This window comes from Mobula birostris, chromosome 8 (genome assembly GCF_030028105.1).
Source record: "Mobula birostris isolate sMobBir1 chromosome 8, sMobBir1.hap1, whole genome shotgun sequence".
NCBI classification, from domain to species: Eukaryota; Metazoa; Chordata; class Chondrichthyes; order Myliobatiformes; family Myliobatidae; genus Mobula; species Mobula birostris.
The window spans coordinates 29,239,554-29,261,283 of NC_092377.1; the positions used below are offsets into that span (position 1 = coordinate 29,239,554).

Here is a 21,730-nt window from a genome sequence, read left to right on the forward strand (position 1 = left end):
AGAGTAGCTGTTTATTTGGGACAACTCTTAAAAAACAAAAACTAATCAAGAAAATAGCCGGGATTCCCTTAGATGATTTGGAACACTATGCCGCTTAATTGGGACAGGACACTGTTACCGAACAGTTTGCAACTCGCATCAGTTTTATGGTACTGTAGTAGTAGGAGCAGTGATCTAATTTGTTCTGTATTTCATTTAAGTACATAATTTTACTCAGTTAAATAATAGTTTGTCTTTTTTATACTTTTTATTTTCATAATATTTCAGCAATTGGGGCAGCCACTTAATTGGGCCAAAATGTATGGGTCCTGATGTATCCCAATTAACCAGAATCCACTGTATCACTGCTAACAAAGTAAACTTCACGCCTGCCCCATGCATTATCTGTTTGACTCAAAAACATATTCATTGAATGGGAGTAATGTCACCACTTTGAAACCACTGAGCTTTAACATAGGCCTACTTATCAGTCAGGTGGCTAAGGCAATTTCCATTCATATGCTGGAGTTAATTCAGAATATTCTCTCAAAAGTTCTTCACAGAGGCATGAGGTAAACAAATGCTCCACAGAAAGATGGTAATAACCAAAAGGAGTTTCTGAACAGAAATTTTAGAGGGAGATATTATTGCAACTGTTATAGAATCATAGATAATTTGAGAGATACAACATGGAAATAGGTTTTTTGACCCATTCACTCCACATCCATACACAAATCCTACCCTAACCTATCTTATTGTTTCATATGGTGGGAGAGTCTAAGACCAGAGGGAACAGCCTCAGAACAGTGGGACGTCCTTTTAAAACAGAGATGAGGAGGAGTTTCTTTAGCCAGAGAGTTGTGAACTTTGTTGTCATATGCAGCTGTGGAGGCCAGGTCTTTATGTACATTTAAGGCAGAGGTTGATAGACTCCTGATTGGTCAGGGCATGAAGAGATATGGGGAGAAGGCAGGAGATTATGGCTGAGAAGAAAATTGGATCAGTCATGATGAAATGGTAGAGCAGACTCAATGGGTCAAATGGCCTAATTCTGGTTGTATACGTTATGGTATTATGGTCTAATCCATTCTTATTATTTTCATGTTTCCATGGATTCCCCTTGGATTCTACCAGTCACCCACACTTGGAGCAATTTACAGAGGCCAATTACCCAAGCAACCTATGTGCTTGTTGGTTGTGGGAGGAAAGCAGAGTAGCTGGAGGAAATCCACTACGTCACAAGAACAATGTGCAAACCCAACACAGGCAGCACCAAGCATTAGGATCAAACCTGGTGTCGCGGGAGATGAGGCAGCAGCTCTACTTAGTCCCACCCCTGAAGACAGTACTGTTGTTGGGAGCAGGGTAGGAACAAGGGACTAGAGACAGAAAAATTCTTCTCTGGTTGAAGATGGTTTTTGATGTAGCACAGGCTAGGAATATGGAAATTAAAGGCAGCAGAAGGGACTCTTCTGAATTGGGGTTAAATACCAATATCTTTAATTAGAAAGTAGGTTTGCTAAATGGTGATAGTGGAAGACTTGTTCCCCAGCAATGTCAGTTGTCATCTTGATGAGTGCAAAAAATTAATCTTAAAATAATCACCATTCCTCAAAAAGACAAGAGCAGAGAACAACATAACTGACAATCAGCATGCAGTTAATTTTCAGTAAGCAGCTTCTGAAGACTCCACAGTGATATTTGATTTATCACTGTGTGCTTTAAAATGAGCAGTAATTTAATAGAATTCCACCACTTTTTTAGTTACGATGCCTAGAAATTCAATAAGATAATGCTTGGGAATGAGTTATAGTGGGAAAATAACTGCTAAAATTATAACCTTGTAGATAACAAGAACTCCAAGTCTCGCTACTTGATCACTTGAAAATATACCTTTCCTAACCTTTCCCCTTACTTGTAAAAATACCTTTCCTCTCCCTTGTAAAAATACCTTTCCTCTCCCTTCCTCGTGCCTGCTTATCCACTGCTTTGCATCTACCTCCCTAACAGCAATGTCACATTTCTTTCGACACCACGGCACCTCACAGCTTCAGTGACCCAAGTTCAATCCTAACCTGAGGTGTCATCCATGTAGAATTTGCAAGTTCTCTCTATGACTATATGGCCTTCTCCCAGATGTTCTGCTTTCCTCCCACGTTTCAAAATGTGGAAGTTGGTCACTGTAAGGTGACCAACAGTGTGGGTAGTGATAGAAACTAGGAAAGATGATGTAGACAATATTCTGGAAAGACGGGCGTTGTGATCGCAGACAAGAGCTGATTTTGCTCACTCTCCCACGTTGGTGATTCCTCTCTCTGGGGTATGGAGGCTATGAAGACTTCCCATGCACACTAATATGATGAACTGATAAGCAAGGCTTTGGGCCTACTCCGGGCTGCTCCAGGGTTCGGACCTAAGGACTCATTTTGGTTCGGAATGTTGTCGCTCACTTCTATTGTCTGCATGATTTGTGTTTTCAGCCCATTTCTCTGTAGGTTGGATATCGGTGCTTATTTTTTTTTTGTAATTGGGTTCTTTCGGGTATCTTGCTTTGTGGCTGCCTGTAAGCAAACAAATCTCAAGATTGAAAAATGTATACACTCTTTGATAAAAAACGTACTTTGACTGTTGGTAGAATAATTATGTCAAATTAAAATAAGTGGGTGCTGAATGTTTATATGGACTTAGTGGATTTAAGGGTCTGTTCCCATGCTGTGTGACAAACTTTGCAGCAAGGTAGGAAATGGGTTCTCACCAGCAGTAGCAAATAGGATGAGCAATAAACACAGACTTGCCTGTAATGTCCTTGCTGATAGCTCTATGTTCCATGAGCAATGCTAATAAATAGGAATTGAGTCCCCACAGTTACCATGTTTCTGATTATCTGTAACACGCACCCACAAACAAATCATCACAGCACAGAACCAAGCATTTCAAACTGTTTTCCACATCCAAGCAAGAGAATGAAGCCATGGCCTGTGGACTGTCTCTCCCTTTTCCATCCATAGTTTCCATGTGCCTTTTTCTGTTCCATGTCCACTGTGCTGTACTCCTCCCCAACCCCACCACCATAAGGTGAAGAAGACTGCAGTTGGGAAATGCAGCCAATTCGAGGCCATGGCAATCTGATTTGGGGCTGTAATTTATGCCACATATAGCAATAGTCTGAGCTGCCGGCTGACAGGCAACAGTTGTAACAGCATTGGCAGGGATGTTGTCATCCTGTCAATTCATTCCCCACACAGCCACTGGGATCTCAGGACTCTAGAATTCCACAATATCCTTGACAATAGTGGAATCCAGATGCATGAAGGCAGTAATTAAAGCTCACTTATGGCACTTATTTATTGGGTGGCTTCATCCTGTGAAGATTTGCTTTCTAATATTTTCTATTCTTTCACGGTTGTTTCAATGGGTGCTACCTTACTTGCTGGAAAGGAATATCCCAAGGCTTTGCATGTACTGTTCACAGGGTTGGAGCAGGATTCTCCCCATGCTTTGAGATAATGTCCCAAACATGTGTATGTACGACTATTTGCAGTATCTTCTTCGTTCTCCATGGAATGATACTTCCCTATTGCTGGAGCTGGATACAGTGGCTTATCATGAAATTACTTGGACTTAATGTGCTAATGAGGAAAGCTTCACAATCAGTACCTCTGAACCACAAAGCCTCAGTGAGATGTGCGTAAAAAAATTACTCACTAGTGACTAAAAGGTGCTCATCTCCTTCACTGTACACAGTAGTATCTGCTTAGTAGTTGAATTAATTTCTTGGTACATATTATTTTCAATTTATCTGGTTACTTTTGCTTTGCCTGAAAATGCCTCAAAACAAGATGGAAAAATCAAAGACAATATGCACTATGTTAACTGGCAGTTGCATTTAAGCAAAGATTTAAACAATGAAAACAAACATGGTGAAAGGAATTAACGTAAAGTTTAATGAAGTCTCAAATGGAAGAACTTCAGAGTTGATGTCCTCTTGAAAATCTGAGATATTAGCTTTGTGTTTGTTGTTGAACTGTGTAAGATTATGCATTGTTGTTTTGTTGCAGGTCCTTTGGAGTGTTACTGTGGGAAATCTTTTCACTCGGGTATATGCCATATCCCAGTAAAAGTAACCAAGAGGTGCTGGAGTTTGTCACTAACGGTGGCCGAATGGACCCGCCTAAAAACTGCCCTGGTCCAGTGTACGTAAGCTCTTCTCAAACTGATTTGCATAACTCCCCAGAAGGCTGATCTGGACAAATTAAACCTTCCTGTTACTCGTTTTCAGGCTCTAGTATAATCTGATTTTACTATCTTCTGTTGGGGTTACAGACATTTCATCAATCTAATCTACTTAATGACATGCTGGGACACAGATTATTAGATAGTTTGCATTTCTAAAAGTGACTCCCAATTAGCAAGCAAGGGAAAGGGCTTACAATAATCAATTTTATACAGATTTAATAATGCTGTATCTCATAGTTGTTTTTTTATTTGAACAATCTTGTATGTAGTCGGAAAAGGTTAATGTAGTCAGATCTCTACATAGGCTGCCTACACAATGCTAAAAGGGATGAATTTTAAACATAAAATATCTTAATCACCTAATCTGAGTAACAAAAAAAAAGTTAAGTATAAAATATTTCCAGTCTAATGTATAAATGTTTGGCTTTTATAGACAGTATATTGATTTAAAGCAATGGACTAACCATAATATTGAGAAAATTTCCAACAACAGGCTGTATGATCATGATTTTCTCACAGGAAAATGTTCTTAACTCTGGAAAAAATCCAAAATACACCTGAAAAAAATGGTTACTATCAGCAGCTACTGAGGATTGAGTAATTTTGGAATAAATGGAATTGTCACTTGAGAAAAGGAGACTAATTAGAGCCTTTAGGCTGAGCTTGATGTCTTGATCACACCCACAGAGTTGGTGTCTTGATCACACCCACAGAGTTGACAAGTGCAACGATCACACCAAATTTGACTTCAACTTTGTCCCTGTAATTAAAGGGAAATTACAAGCTGATTTATGTGTTTTTTCCTGTGTTAGTAAAGTTTGGAATGGTTTGAGAATGAAACACATAATGAACATGTCAAAGTGTAACTGTGCTTCTGTCTGTAGGTTAAATTTTGAAATGTGCAAGTATTTGACCTCCAGTCTTGACCATATTGATAGCTATGCTGAAGTCTGCTAAATGTAGAACAGACACTTTTTCCTGTGTCTTGAAGGACGAAGCAGTAAGTGGGCACAGGGCTTCACATATCTTCTACAGTATTTGTGAAAGTTTATTGCAAGCTGTAATGACTGCTACCTTGCAGAGTGCAGCTGTGCAAAATGTGTACCTAGTCATCCATTATTGCTTCCTGAAGAGCCCAATGGTAAATGTCATTAAATAAACAATAAGCAGCCACATAAATCTCCCCATAATGTCACAGTAAAAACACAAAATTGCTTCTGCCAAAAACACTATAGTGCCTCATGCTGTTTAGCTTGTTGCATCATAAGCTGATGGTTCTCCAGAGAATAGTGGCTACATAAACAGCTTTAAAAGTTTGTTGCAAAATCTGGTGAAATATCTAGGTTTATAATGTTATAGTATTACCAATGTTGAAAGAAAATACAAGTAAAAATTTACAATTTTAATTGAAATACTAGAAATAAATCATAAACCAAGAATACTAGAATTAAAATCAAGTTTATTATCACTGACATATGTTGTGAAATTTGTTGTTTTTCTTATGTTTTTTTAATATGTATTTCAGGTACCGAATAATGACTCAGTGTTGGCAGCATCAGCCAGAGGACAGACCCAACTTTGCAACTATATTGGAAAGAATAGATTACTGTACACAGGTAATCATTATTTCGGGGCAGAGTGATATTTATCTAACATTACAGCTATCCATTTCATCCTTAAGAGGAATAGGATAACATGGTGAATACTATAAATCAAAACTTTCAAAAGCGTTCAATTGGAAATTGCTGCAGGAACCAACAATGGAAGCCCAGAAGACAAAATTAAATTATGGAGTGGATAAATAATTGGTGAGAAAGGAAGAGGAGAAAATAGAAGAAAACAGAGAGAGGAAATACAAGACAAAAAAAATGAAGTAGGAGAAATTCCAAGGAATTGATTCTGGCTTGAGATTGCAATAGGGAGACACAAAAAGGTTTTGAAGAAAATTGATACTATCAAGGAAATAGAGAAAAAAGTTCATCCCAAGAAGTTAAATAACAGCATTCATACTTTCTCTTTAAACCATGAAGTGGCATAACCCTTAAAGTGTTTTGAAATCACAGGAAAAAAATGCCAAGATGGCATTCATTGTAAGGGGACCAATCTATCAGGAAGCCAACAATATTTGGTTTATAGTGAAAATCACAGCAGATAAGAGGAACAGGAGGAAAGCGATGGGAGAAGAATTAGGTGATCATGAGAAGGATGATGTTTCGATGATAGGGTTGTGACAGACAGGGTGACTAGGGCTATTCGGCAGTGGATGGAAGTGTAGATCTGCAAATTTGGTTCTTCTGTGGTGGTGGTGGTTAGAGGTGGTGTGAATCAGGAGACTGGAGATGTTTCAATAGTGGTGAGTTATAGAGGGTGTAGTGGATCAGCAGCAGATCAAGGATGGGAGATACAAGTACTCTGGGAGGTGGGGGAACGGATCAAGGTCTGCTCAGGGAACACAGGTCATTATGAGATTGGGGTGAGCATGCTGGGAATCGGAGGGAGGTGAGAAGCTGTGGGATTAGGGAGTTGAAGGATGAATGCAAGTTATTTCTCCACTGACAAGTGCCCCGGTCCAGTATGGTGTTGGGAAAACCTGGTTGTCCCAGGTCATCCCATCACTGAACAGTTCCCACATCCTACAGACTCACTTTCAATGATGTTTCATTTCATATTCTCAATATTTATTGCTGATTTATTTATTATTGTATATACAGTTTGTTGCCTTCTGCTCATTGATTGTTTGTCTGTCCTGTTGGGGGCGGTTTTTCAATTATTCCATTGTGTTTCTTGTATTTATTGCAAATACCCACAAGAAAATGAATCTTAGCGTTGTATATGGTGACGTATAAGTCGTCGTCGTGGCTATCCCTCGAGGTCGAGGATGATGGTCTTCATTCTGTTGATCTACTTATGGGCTCTCAAGTGGCTTATGAGTCCAATCTTGGCTTTGAAAGTTCTTCCACATTCAGGACAGGTAGTTCCAGATGGCAGATCGAGCCTTGGTTGTTGTTGCATCTCTTTCCATTTTCTTCTCAATTCTGCACATCTGTTGGCTTTGAAAGTTGCTGTTCCTTCTCAGATGATGCTTTGCCAGAGTTTCCTGTCCTTGGCGTTGGTTTCCCAGTTGTTGATGTCGATGTTACGTTTCTTCATGTTGGCTTTTAAGACATCTTTGAATCTCTTCTGTTATCCACTTCTTTTACGTTTGCCTTCTTTAAGCTGGGAGTAGAAGATTTGTTCGGCAGACGTTCATCTTTCATCTGAACAACATGACCACTCCATCTTAGTTGGTTCTTGATGACATAATCTTCAATGTTTGTTGTTTTTACTTCATTTAGCACGCTGACATTGGTTCTTCTGTCTTCCCAGCTGTTATTTAAGATGTTTCAAAGACAGCGTTGATGGAACTTTTCAAGTCCCTTTAGATGCCGTCGGTATGTTGTCCAGGTTTCTGATGCATACAAGAGCGTTGGGATCACCACTGCTTTGTACATTAACATTTTGGTGTCTGTTCAGATGTCACGATCATGAAAGACTCTTGTTCGGAGATGTCCAAAAGCTGGTTCCAGCACATTTAAAATGATGTTGGATCTGGTCATTAAGGTCAACGTTGGAGGAGAGGTGACTTCCAAGATACGGAAAGTGGTCCACATTTTCCAGGGTTGTTTTGCCAAGTTGAATTGATGGTTCTGTCCGATTTGTCTCAGTTGGTGATGGTTGGTAGATGATCTGAGTCTTCTTGGAATTTATGGTAAGTCCAAGTTTCGTGTATGCACGGTTGAAGGTAGTCAGAATTTGTCGTAGGGGTGATTTTCTGAGAGAGCTACAACACTGTTGTCATCTGCATATCGGAATGCGATGAGGGAACTCGTGGATGTCTTGTTTTTGGACTTAAAACGGGCAAGATTGAAAGGTCTGCCATCTGTTCTGTAGACAATTTCGATTCCTGGGGGTAGGTCGTCCTTGATGATGTGGATGATTGTCGCAATGAAGATGGTGAACAAAGCTGGGGCAATCATGCATCCCTATTTTACTCCTGATTTTACTTGAAAAGGCTCACAGTTACTGTTGCTGACCATGACCGTGGCAAGCATGCCATCACGGAGGAGCCTCAGGATTCGAATGTACTTTTCAGGAAATCCATAAGTGAATAGGACATCCCATAGGAATTCCTTTGATACCTAGTCAAAGGCTTTGGTGAGGTCAATGAATGCCATGTGCAAAGGTTGAAGTTGTTCACAACTTTTTCTTGTAGTTGTCACATTGTGAAGATCATGTTGATTGCTCAACGTGATGGTCTAAAACCGACTTGTGCCTGCGGAAGGATCTTCTCGGCTAAAGGCTTGAGTCAGTTGTTCATGATGCGGGTGAGGATCTTTCCTGCTGTTGCTAACAGGGAAATTCCGTGACAGTTTCCGCATTCGGATCGATTGCCTTTCCTTTTGTAAATGGTAACGATTGCTGAGTCTCTGAAGTCTGCTGGTACGTCTTCATTTATCCAGATCTTGATGAGATATTGATACAGTTGGTAATGAAGCGGGTTACCTCCAATTTTGTAGACCTCGGCTGGTATTCCGTCGAGTACAGCGGCCTTGTTGTTTTTCAAGGTTTTGATAGCTTCCTTGAGTTCTTCAAGTGTTGGTATTTTGCTTAGGGAGTGGTCAAAGGGCTGTTTTGGAATGCTGTTAATCACATTCCTGTCAACTGAGACGGTTTGATTTAGAAGATCTTCAAAGTGCTCCCTCCATCTAGAATTGATGTCAGCATTGCTCTTCAGGATGGTTGAACCATCTTTGCTTTTGAGAGGAGCTTGACCGTGAGCGAATGAGCCAAAAATAGCTTTAGTTGCATTTAAAAAAAAGCCTCGAGTGTCGTTGGCATCTGCTAGTTGTTGGATTTCCTGAGCTTTCTTCCTCCACCACTGGTTTTTCAGGTTTCAGGTGCTCTTCTGGACTGCAGCCTTGCATTCCTGATAGCACTTCCTTTTGGTAGCCGATTGTTGGTCATTTTGTAAGGTGATGAAAGTTTTTCACTTTTCGTCGATGAGTTGTTGGTCGTTATCATTGAACCATTCCTAATGTTTTTTTGTCTTGAACCCAATTGTTTCTTTGCAGGAGATGATGATAGCGTTCTTCAATTGATTCCAGTGTTCTTCTACAGATGATGGGATTTGTTGAGGCAGTTGTTCTTGAAGATTTTGTTGGAACTTCTGTACATGGTTGATGTCTTGAAGGATGTCAACATTGAATTTCTTAATAGTGTTCTGATTTTGGTGTTTCCTTTTGGGCCGAATCTTCATTCTCATAGTGGACGAGATGAGTTGTTGGTCTCGAGATCGTACAGTGATGTAGTCGATGAGTATTTGGAGCATGGATGCTGCCAGGAGACTTTGTGCCTGTTTTTCTGGCAAACTAGGGTGTTTGTAATCACCAGGTTGTGTTCAGCACATTTGGTGAGGAGGAGTGTTCCATTGGTGTTGACAACCCAACTCCTTGCTTGCTTATTATTCCAGTCCAGAGCCTATAATCTTTCCCAACTCTGGCACTGAAGTCTCCCAAGAGAATGATCTTGTTGTTGGGAACAGAGGAAAGGACGTCATCAAGTTGGACGTAGAAGTTCATCTTTACTTCATCTTCAGCGTCCAGAGTTGGAGCATAGGCGCTGATGATGGTGGCATGTTGGTTCTTGACGAGCTGGATTTGCGGGGTCATGGGATGTTCATTGATTCCCAGTAGTTGCTCTGTCAGCTTCTGAAGTAGGCTGTTTTGGATGGGAAAACCTACTTCACGGATCCTCGGTTGTTCAGGATCAAGTCCTTTCCAGAAAAAGGTGTATTGACCTTGCTCTTCCTTTAGTTGCCCTTCTCTAGCTCAGAGCAACAATGTCAAAGTTGAATTTTTGGAGTTCCCGGGCAACAAAGGTTTGGGTTATCCATCAGAGTTTGTATATTCCAGATCCCAAATTTCATGGTTTCACTTCTCAATGTTTTTCGACCGCATGATGGTGATCCCTCTGAATGCCGCTTTCCAGACAGAATGGGGTGAAGCAGACTATTTTTAGGGCACCTTTTCTAGCCCCTTCCCAGTTCGGGGTGAGCAGAGTGGATCCTAAATAGGGCTGCTCAGACATGAATACTGCTTCTGTCTAAAAGTTGAGTGACTGAATCAAGTATTCACCGTTTTCGTGCCGATTCTTGACTAGGAGCTTCCAGCCATCACATTGCCTGCTCCCGCCGCCCTCCCCTGATCGCCGAAAAACTTGAAGAAGTGGCCCACAGAGCCAAGACGCCTGTGCATGTATTTGTTTAATGTGTACTTGATGTTGCACTCCAAGAAGCACAGGATACTTCACAAATCAACCAACTGATTCCAGTGGCATGGAAACCACGACAATTGGAGCTGATGGATTTGTTGCAGCTTTCATCTGCCTTCACAGCCATTGAGTTCGAAGTAACTTCATCTGCCTGTTCCACCGTTGAGGTCTTGGTTGGATTGTTCTTTGTCAGGGACTTCACCCTCAACCTTACCGCCATGGGTGACCCTACCAGGATCATAGCTCCAGACGGCATCGCTCTCGGGATCTCAGGACCACACAAACTTCTCCACCTCAACAAGGTGACAATCCACGGAGAAGTGACGTATAAGTACTTTGATAATGAATTTACTTTGAACTTTGATTGTCCAAACATGGTTCAGGGAATTATCATGTGCACCCAGACTGTGAACATTTGGGGTTTAAAAATGTCTCAAATTTGGAAATGTCTAATCAAATTTACAGAATGAGGGGAAATAAAATGTAAATTCAGCATACAATGAAATTTCTGCTTTTTTATCATTTGATTTTTGAGCAATGTCATAACCAGCCAAAACATTTGTTTCATATTTGTAGATGGAAAGAGATTTAGATTGAGTGGAATGGATATGAGGTTTTTCAAACCAAGATATCAGACATATACCTTATTATCCACAAGTAAAACTACACTAAGTATGACATTAGAATTGAGTGCCTGTAGGGAGATACTAAAATGAAAGAATGAGTTTAGAAAATTAGTGTTATCAAATGACAGAGTGGACATAAATAATTGAGTGGGAACAATGGTCTATTGTCATTCCTGTTGCCTCATACTTTTTATGCCATGAGTTATAATATTAAACAGTGAAGAAGATTGTAATAGACCAGAACAAAAGATAGGTAATCTGATAAGGTTGGGAAGAAACAAATTAAATTTAACACAGAAAATTGAGTTGACGCACATCAACTGAAGGAATTAATAGAAACAATATAGATTCAATGGCATTGTTCTAAATTGAATAAAAGGAGCTAAGTCTTTGAACTTTCGATTTGATTTCCAAAGAGTGGTTCGTAATGCAAGCAGAATCCTGGCATTCAGAAGTAAGGGCTTGGTTAAAAGTTATGCTGAACATGTTAGGGGGGCAGTTTAGGAACAGTTGCCATTAGGTTGAATTGGGGCAAGACAGGTCTTAAGGTATTAAACTGAACCTTGGATAGGTTGATGGGGCAAGGTTGTTGGGGGCAAAGAAACCTTTAGCAAGTGGGAGGTACTTAAAGGTGAAATAACAAGAGTTCAAGGACTTCAAGATACACTGATATTCAATAAAGAGAAAACTGTGGTGATTGGCAAGGTAACTGGTTGGGCAGCAGATTGTCACCTGATAGTTTACAAATGATCATGTCTTTGAAATTAATTCCTTCTTTGGAGGTGGTCCTTCCCCATGAGTATCAGTATCAGTATCAGTACTCCTCTGCCAAGCCTGGTACTTCCACCTACCTAGAATAAAATCAGAAAATGCTGGAAATACTGAGCAGAAAAGCCAGTAGATACGAACAGAGAAAGAGGGTTTCTCTTTTAGTTTATTGTTATTTCATTGGCAGTTCACAGTTGTGTGTTCTGTGATCCTGTTAACAATATGTTGTTACATTCTCCCTAGGATCCAGATGTAATTAATACCTCTTTGCCTGTGGAATACGGACCTGCTGCAGAAGAAGAAGGAAACGTACCTGTACGCCCAGATGACCCTGATGGATTGGCACCACTTCTCGTTTCACCAGCCCAAGAAGCAGAGAATGAGCACGTCTCTACTGATCCTTCCTCACCACCCCAGCGTCCAACCAGCCTCTGCCTCGGTGACCATAGGATCAGATTTGTTCCAAGTGATACTGCCACTGTGCATACTGGAGGTTCAGCTGAGGAGGGGCCTCGCATCGCCAAGGCATACTCCAAAATGAACAGCTCTTCTACGTTACAACAAGGTAGAGGGTCCCGCAAAAAACCCACCAACCTCTGGAACCCCACATATGGGTCATGGTTCACAGAAAAGCCTGTTGTGCAAAACAACAACACTTTGACTGAGAGTCGACCACCAGAAAGAGAAGACTCCAGTTTCTGTGCCAGTGGCAGCATCTCTTCTGCTCCCACCCCAGCACCAAGGCTGCAGGCTTCTGCAGTTGTGCTAGAACCTTCTTCCCTTGTTGCCAATACATTGGATGTGCCTCTGTTCCGGCTGCACCAATTCCCCTGTGGGAATGTGAGTTATGCATACCAACAGCAGCAGAACCACCAGCAAGGACTGTCTTCTGAAGCTACATCTGCTTGTGCTTCCTGTAAGGAAGGTTACAACTCACATGTTAATAAGGGCTTACCTGCCCAACAGGACCCACGTGTTCACCCTGTTGCCAATATACCCACCTGGGACTCGGGACTCTCTCTTGCAGAGGACGTAAATGTTACTATACTGTAAAAGAGATAAAGGTGGTTTTATTTAGGCAAGACTTACACCAAATAGAAGCAGCAACAAGTACCATTTGGCTCACAGGACTAGCACAGGTTCTTGTTTTAATTCCAAAATAAAATGCAAGACACATTTGGATATGAAGCAAGCTCCAATGCAGCTCATGCATTTGAAGGTACCAAGCTTGTGTACTGTACTGGCAAATTTGTGCTGAAGTTATAGCTATAAGAGACTCTTCAGCACCTGCTGAATTAATTTATATGACTTTTGAACTAAAGTAGTGTTTTTAAGTAAAGTTGCACAACAAGCTAAACCTGCAACACTGAATTCTTCATTCTTTTATATTTGCTGGCTTTCATTCCTCTGCCTACCACCAACTCTCAGCAGCTGCAACATCTAAGGAAGGAAATGATCAGGCATTAACCCTATGAGGGGCATTGTGATCTCAAAATGAAGAAAATGCTTTTATTTATAGGGTACCTTTCATAATCACAACATCTCAAAGTACTTAACGGCAATTTTGAAGGGTGGCCACTTTAACAATGGACCAAAACCAACATGAAAAGTTATTCATGCAAAATATGAGGGAGAACAGAGATTTAGCACTCTCCATGTAATGTTAGGACCTCAATCATGGTTGACATTTGCTCTTGATCAATCAGCAGAAACAATGGATGGATGCTTAATCTGCACACAAATGACAGGCACCCTCACACTACACTAAAGGTGAAATCAAGATGCCCACTCGACCCAAAATGCTGCAATATACTGTGGGAGGGTGCTACTTCTCCCCAGGAAAGCAGTAAGCATTTCACCTCAGCTCAGGTTGTAAGTGAGTGCATGTAAGTTTAAAATAAAAATGATTTTTATCTTCAGGGGTTTATGCCTTTTTTTCTGATTCAGACCTCTAAGAGAATTCCATAAGTACTGAGAACCAAGTTACTACAAATCAGCAGACTATGAATACAAGTTTTCTGTGAGATTGGGGTTGTAGCAACTGCCTGAATGTGGATATCACCACTTTGTTCCCAGTCCTAACTCTCTGTATTTCACTGGACTGAAAGGGATGGATGGAGACTCAGACCAGGAGCGTAGGGGAACTAAGACACTAGCCCTGTATCTGGTCCAAATCCAGGCCTAATTACTGCACCTTCTGCTACATGACTATTACGTTAAGTGTGTATTAGAATGGTTAAGAAACTTCATTCCAATATGACAAACAAGCAAAAGCTACTTGCCCAAACTGTTACCAAAATGACCCCTATTTAAGATCATGTTTGATAATTTATTCATCTTTCCAAAACAAATTAATTTCCAATATTATACATACAAAGCTAAGAATTCTTCCAGTTCCCTACAAATTCCTCAACTATAGCAGTGGCTTGCACAAATCAACCATTGTAACAGACCTATTTGTAAACTAAAATAAAAGCAGAAAATACAGACAATATTCAGCAGATCAGGCAGCATCTGTGGAGAGAGAAAAAAAAGTTAATGAAGTGGAAGGTCATTAACCTGAACCTCTTTTTCTCTCTCAGCACAGATGCTGCCTGATTTGTTGTGTACACTTGTATTGTTGGGGGTATTTCCAATGTCTAACACAACTGGTTTAATTTTTCTTTTTTTGTTTATAACTAATTTTGACTTGCACTTCATTTATGGTGGAATGTAACCTCTGAATTAAATTGCTGCTAATTAGCCTATCATAAAGTACATTAATATAATCTTATTACAGTTGTTTGTATTGTTTCAGCAAGCACAGAACCTTGGATTTGACTCGGTCACAGTTTTTAGATTATTATAATATGGAAATGTGGCTGTCTGATTCTCCTTTACATCCTTTTTCTATATTTACATACAAGCACATCATTGTAAAGATATTTCATTTTTACTCTTCATTTTTGTGCTGCATAATACCCTACAGATATTAATGATTCAAATAACATAATTACTTTTATTGAAGACATCCATGCTGCTTTATTGAAAATTCCATGCCTTTGAATTAGTGTTGACTCAATTGCAATCTATTAAAATCTTGAAGATCTGCATCATCAAACATTGGAGGCAAGAAAACCAGCCAGAAGATTTCTGCTCGAATGAGAAGAAATTTCTTCACGCAAAAAGTAGAGAATCTGCAATTTTAAAAATAGCTACGTATTTTTTTAAATTTTGGAACCAGTAGAAGACTGAATAGTTTATTCAAACTTCTTTATCTGCTGTTTATTAAATTGACCTTTATTTACCTTTAAGTTTCCTTCTGAGCAAGGAGGATCAGCAATGTAGCAGAGATCCCATCCCCATATTCCTACAGTTACCTTGAGCCAATAACCATTCCAGCTTGTGCACCTACAGTGTCTTGTAAAAATATTCAGCCACCAACCCTTTCTTCACATAATTGAGTATTACAGCAAAGGATTTTGATCAATGTAATTAACAACTTTTATTTGTGAATCACATACTTTTTTTCCCCACTGTAGAGCCTATAAAAAAGTGAATAGCATGAAAAAGTAAAAATTCATAAACTGAAATGTCAGCAGTTCAAAAGTATTCATCCACCTTTGCTCAACTCTTAGTTCAACCATCTCTCACAGCTATTACAGCCAATATTCTTTTTGGATAAGTCTCTATTAGCTTTACACAATGTGATGGAGCAAGATTTGCCTATACTCTTTGCAAAATTGCTCAAGTTGTGCCAGATTAATTGGGAAGTGGCAGTGGACGGCATTCAAGAGGTCTTGCTAGAGATGTTCGATCTGGATAAGGTCAGGACTCTGTCTGGGCCAATGAAGAACATCAATTTTCTTTATTTCAAGCCACTCATTGGTTGATCTGGTAGCATGGTTTGGGTCATTAACCTGCTGAAAGATGAACTTCTCATCAATCCTGACCAGATTTCCAGTCCTGACTACCTCCAGCATACTTTACAGTAGGGATAGTGTTACCTGACTGATGCACTGTATTGGATTTACACCACACATACCTCTTAGTGTTCCAATTCAGTCTCATCTGACCACAGGACCTTCTTCCATATCCTTCCAGTATTTTCTAAATGATACTTTGCAAAATCTTTACGAGCAAGGATATGCCTTTTTTTAGTCAGGGTTTCTTCCTTGCCACTCTTCCATAAGTACCTTTTTTTGTACAGGCCTCAGAGATTGCGGAGCCATGAACCTCATCTCCATTGGCAGCCACTGACTTCTGCAACTCACTCAGAGTGAGTGTTGACGTCACAGTAGCCTTTCTTACAAGTGCCATTCTTCTCCAGTGACTACGTTTAGAGAGAAGGCCTGACCTAGGCAGTGTGACTGTGGTTTCATATTTTTTCCAATTTTTCTACAACTGACTGCACTGAGCTCTAAAGTATGACCAGTGCCTTTGAGATGGTCTTGTACCCTTCCTCAGATCTGTGCTTCTCTATTATCATCTCCTTGACTTGTCTTAAGTGTTCTTTTGTCTTCATTTTGATTTGGTCTGTTGAAAATCTACCATACTATTGGATGTTACATAAAGAGGGGTTTTTTTTTAATACATTGAAAACAAGTGATCCTCCAACTGTCTGCATCAACAAATTGGATGAGTTGGTAAGGTAATACCCTGTATTTCACCTGAGGAAAGTTAGCATAGTAATTACAAAGAGGATGAATATTTTTTCAACCTCTCCATTTTGAGTTTTATTTTTTAGTAAATTATTGACAAGTTTTGGAATTTTTCTTTAGATTTGATATGATGCACAATGTTTTGGAGATTATCCTACTTCAATAGTTTTTAATTTAGTTATGGAAGTTCTATAGTTCTCAAGGCACTGTACATCTGCACACCGTTGATTCCTTCTACTCTTAGGTGAGATTCGAAGCTTGCCTATGCAGGAGGTAAATCTCCAGATTTCAACATGCAAGCTTGTCGTTTTCCATTGCAGGGTTCCATTGAGTGTGGTGAGAGGACCTTCACAACTCTGGATTCAGTTCAGGGCAGCTGCTTCTGAAGTTAATGAACTTAGTGAGGAAACAGAGGAAACAAAGGAAACAGCAACAAGAAAAGAAATTTCAGTCCTCCAAGCTCATAGCATTGACTTGAAAATTCCATAACATACCTTTAGTGACATATCTTGGGGGCATAGCTCAATTTATCGAATCTATAACACACTGCTTCAAACCCTATCCAAGATAACATTCCCCACTGAAGGTTAAAGTAGTTAAATTCCATTTCATTTCTTACCCTTACCTCCTCTTACTTAATTTGAAATTTAGGTGTTCTAGGGGAGGGGCAAGGAATATTGAATGTGAATCTCCAAATTGTTGCTTTCCATTGCGGGGTTCCGCAATGCCTAAATTGAATGTGAATGTCTATTGTTACTTACTTAAGTATCTGTTCTGATTTTATAGAAACATTTGTCTGTGTATTGCTGCATTCCAAATGCAATTTACCGTGTTCATCACTTTGGGATGTTTTGATGTTTATCATAAATGTGAATATCTATTTCCTTTCCCTAAAGGAAGGAAATTCCTGTGCAAAAGTCCTGTGAGACCTTACAAGTTAAACTTCCATTCTCACCCCATCTGTTTCAATTAAAAAGGCTATTATTTGATACTCTGAACTTTCAGCTTCCTCAGAGTCATCTGACCTGTTAATAACTATGAAGCCAGCTCTTGATGCGTCATAAGCAAAATTCCAACTTACTGACAGAGAGAAACAAGTTTATTAGATCAATGCTCCACACTGAGCATGGGGTCTGCAAGTTGCAGGGAGCTACATTTCTATAGAAAGTACTGGAATCTTAAACAATATCAATGTTCATTATGTCTATTTCAGCACTGTTCAAAAACTCCTTGTCATGGTGAAGCCCGCTCATAACTGACTGCATGGTCACCAAGCCATTATACTTGATTACTTAGAACATGGTGGTGTCAATGTACAACTTCTTTTCATAGGATTTACCAATTGCAACTCCTCCCTGGTGATCAGTTGGCATTGTAAAGTTACTATTAGCTGCATGGCCCTTTGATTGTTTTACATGGAGCATAGTTATCAGTTACAATCAATAGGTTTTGAAGTTATGTATTTTAAAAAGTTGGATGTTAAAATCAAAATCAATAAAATGTAGAAATTGCATTATTACCATAAGATTGTTAATACATTTGTATGAATTTATTTTAATAGAGACATTAACCTTTTTATTTTAAATCGAATGACATCTCAGGTAAAGTGGACAGAAAATTGTCACAGACTGCTAGCACTGTATACAATAATTTCTCATATTAAAATTATTATAATTTAATCTTAAGATTCTTACTGCTGAAAACACTTTTTTTTTGGAGCAAATGTATGTTTTCAACAAATGCACATGTGGGAATCAGAAATTCCAGTAGCAGATATCTCATTTGTTAAATCACTGCGTGAACATGCAGTATCTCTCTTTGTAGTGAGAGCACTTAAACACTAATACATATTATTAATAAATGATTCATTCAGTTCATTACAGTTTGTTTATGGCATCCTTCAAAGTGCTAAGTTAAGTGAAGACATACTGATGACACATAAAAGAATTTCTTGTCAAACATGTAGTTTGCCACAGCCTGTGGGAAGTCTGCATAAGACAATCTACGTGTCAACCTAAATACTTCAGGTTAGTCAGCTTTTGAATGAACAATCTTTCATTCTTGTGATGGACATCTGAAATGCTAAAGTGCCCTTTGCTTTCACAAAATCTTCTAAAAAAAAATACAGTGCTGCATCATCCCAATACAGCAGCCAACTCTTAATAATAATGTTTCATTCACTCTTTATGACCTATTATCTGCTATTGAGCTCTAACATTTCATATTTCATTTCAGAGTTCTATTATCCTATATAGATCTGAACTCCATCTTTATACCAAATAATATACAAATCAAAATCCAAAACTTGCTGTGAATTTCAATGTCAGTTGAAGAATGTTAAATTAAATTATTTGAGGATTCCTCACCCGTATTTTATGTGTAGCATCCATCTATGCCTGAATTGTAATCACAGCTTAGGTCAAATCAATAAAAACTCCAGGTATTCAAAATTGTTTCGTAGTAGTGAAGTTCAAAATCTAAAATAAAATTTAAAATAGCTATAAACCATTTGAACAAGTAATATGATGGCTTTTCAACATTCTTAGTGAGAAAGTTTTTAAAAACTGTAAAAATACTGGCCTGTTTTGAATTTTGGTCAAGATCTAATGAGCAATACTTTATTATTAATTAATAAGTACACTTTCATAGTTCAGTTATTGAATAATATCCACTACGCTCTCCTTTTCCTTTGGATAGGGTTTTTGCAAAACCCTGTGGAACAATGAAGGTCATTTCTGTTAAAATAGTGTGGGTGGGAAATTGCATGGTGTCAACATAGCATACAAATGCAAATTAAAAAAAGAACACTGGGAAAAGGAATACACCACTAAGCCCCTGAAACCAGCATTGTCATTTGGTAAGATCATGGGTGATCCTTTGCCTCAATACCACCTTTCTAGACAACCCCCATATTCCTTCTTTCCCTTAATTTCAAAACATGGATCCATATCTGTTGATAATACTCACTGACTGTCTTTACAGTACTATTGAATAGAAAATTTTGAAGATTCATTATCCTCTGATTGAAAATACATTTTCTCATCTCAGTCCCAAATGGTCTCATTCTGAGAAAGTGAGCACCGGGCCATTCACCCACTCCAGGTATCAACATGCAAAACATAATTTGCCTTATTGCAAACCTTTTCTTCTTTGGGTAGAGAGGCTATACTTGTACACAATATTCCCGATGTTGTCCCACAAGAGACTTCCATAATTTCAGCAAGAAAACATTTTCCTGCAGTAAAATCAAACATACCATCTTTCTAATTGGTTGTTCTATGTGCATGTTAATTTTACGTGTACAGATTACTCATGCACAAAGGCATACAGCTCTCCTTAATCACTAACATGTTCATTCCCTCACTTTTAAAACAAATTGATTTTATTTTTTTTTCATCTGCCGTGATCTTAATATTCACTTACCCCAACTTTATGCCCCCTAAATTCCATCTGCAACATCCTCACAACACACACAACCACCAGCTTTCTGTTGTCAGGTAAGCTAGATGTATTACAGTTGGTCTCCTCAGCCAAATTATTGTGTGTGGTTTAGGTCAGCCTGTTATAGGAGAGATTAAGTTGGAAAGAGTGCAGAAAAGATTTACGAGGGTGTTGCCAGGACTCAAGGGAAGAGTTATCGAGAGAGGCTAAGCAGGATAGACTTTATCCACTGAGGGGTGAACTTACAGAGGTGTACACAATCATGAGGAGCACAGACAGAGTGAACGCACACAGCTTTTTATAGCCCAGGCACGAGGAATCAAAAAACTAGAAAGCGTAGGATTTAAGTGAGATTTATAAGGACCAGAGGAGCAAACTCTTCACACAGAAGGTGGTACATATATAGAAAAAGCGACTGAAAGTTGTAAAGGCAAATACAATAATAAGATTTAAGAGGCACTTGGACAAGTACATGGTTTGGAAATGTTTAGAGGAATATGGGCCAAATGTGAGCAAATAAGACTAGCTTAGATGGCTATCTTGGTTGCCATGGACTAATTGAGCCAAAGGGCCTCTTTTTGCATATGGTATTACACTATGTCTCCATGATTACACCCGGGGCTCAGCTCCAATCTCTGTGGCATGTAGTAGTCACTGCTATGCAACCTGAAAATACCCTGTTTACACCTCCTTATGTTTTCCATCTGTTAACCAATCCTCAATTCATGCCAGGATATTATTCCTCTCCTTTATTCTTCAATGTTGTATAATAGCCTCTTGTGTGGCCTTCTGAAAGGTCAATAAACCACATCAGCTGCTTTGCTCGTATCTATACACCCCTGTGCTTCCTCAATTAACTCCGACAGATTTATTAAATGTGATTTCCATTTCATAAGTTATTTTCCAAATATATTGCTGCCATTTTCTCGATATCAGATTCTAATATTTTTACATACTATTATAGTCATACTTACAGGTCCGTAGTTCTGTTTTCCTCTTCTAGTGGGGAGAACTCCTACCTCTCCTACCTCGCAACCAATATTTCAGAATTGATGCAATTTTGGAAAATGCAAACACCATCTCACTACCAGATCTTCCGGTCCTGAGGATTTAGCAGCTTTCAGTCCATTTAATTTCTCTCACTATTTTCCAGCCAAAGTTTAATTCTTCCAACTTTCCATTCACTCTGGATTTCCAGAATTCTTTTGTATCTTCCTGCTTAAAAACACACAAAAAATAATCACTAAATTTCTCTGCCATTTCTTTATTCATCAATGTAATTTATCCTGACTCAGTTGAATATTTAGCTAACCTTTTGATTTTCACATGTCCATTGAAGTTTTTACAGTCAACTATGAGGTTCCTCCCCTTTTATACTTCCCCTTTCCTTATCAATGTCTTGTATGTCCTTTAGCTGAATTCTAAACTTTTCCTTGGGTTTAAACAGTTTGGCAACACTTTTTCTTTGGCCGAATACTATTTTTAACACATTCGGTTACAAGTGATTGCTAGACATTCCTGATAGGACGGAGTAATCTCCCTTATAATTACGGTATCTCTTGCTGTGAAAGCCATGCATGAATATCAGCCAAGAAAAGGTGAGGATGCATGCATTCTGTGGTTAAATTGTCTTCTCAGACAGTTTAAACTCTCACATGGGTTATTAATTTAAATGATCAGATATTTGATGATATGAAATGACAAGATGAATGAAGAGTGTAGAGATTTAAC

At 39.0% G+C, this 21,730-nt stretch overlaps 1 protein-coding gene across 1 annotated transcript in view; it reads left to right on the forward strand.

Annotated features, from left to right (window-relative positions):
• LOC140202164 (ALK tyrosine kinase receptor-like) overlaps positions 1 to 13,015 on the forward strand; it is a 328,364-nt gene extending 315,349 nt beyond the window's left edge. Inside the window, exons 19-21 of the mRNA XM_072267037.1 lie at positions 4,038 to 4,172; positions 5,741 to 5,831; positions 12,162 to 13,015. Of these exons, the coding sequence (XP_072123138.1) occupies positions 4,038 to 4,172; positions 5,741 to 5,831; positions 12,162 to 12,971 (1,036 nt within the window). The 3' untranslated portion in view covers positions 12,972 to 13,015. The remainder of the gene's footprint in view (positions 1 to 4,037; positions 4,173 to 5,740; positions 5,832 to 12,161) is intronic.
• The last annotated feature ends 8,715 nt before the right edge of the window (positions 13,016 to 21,730 follow it).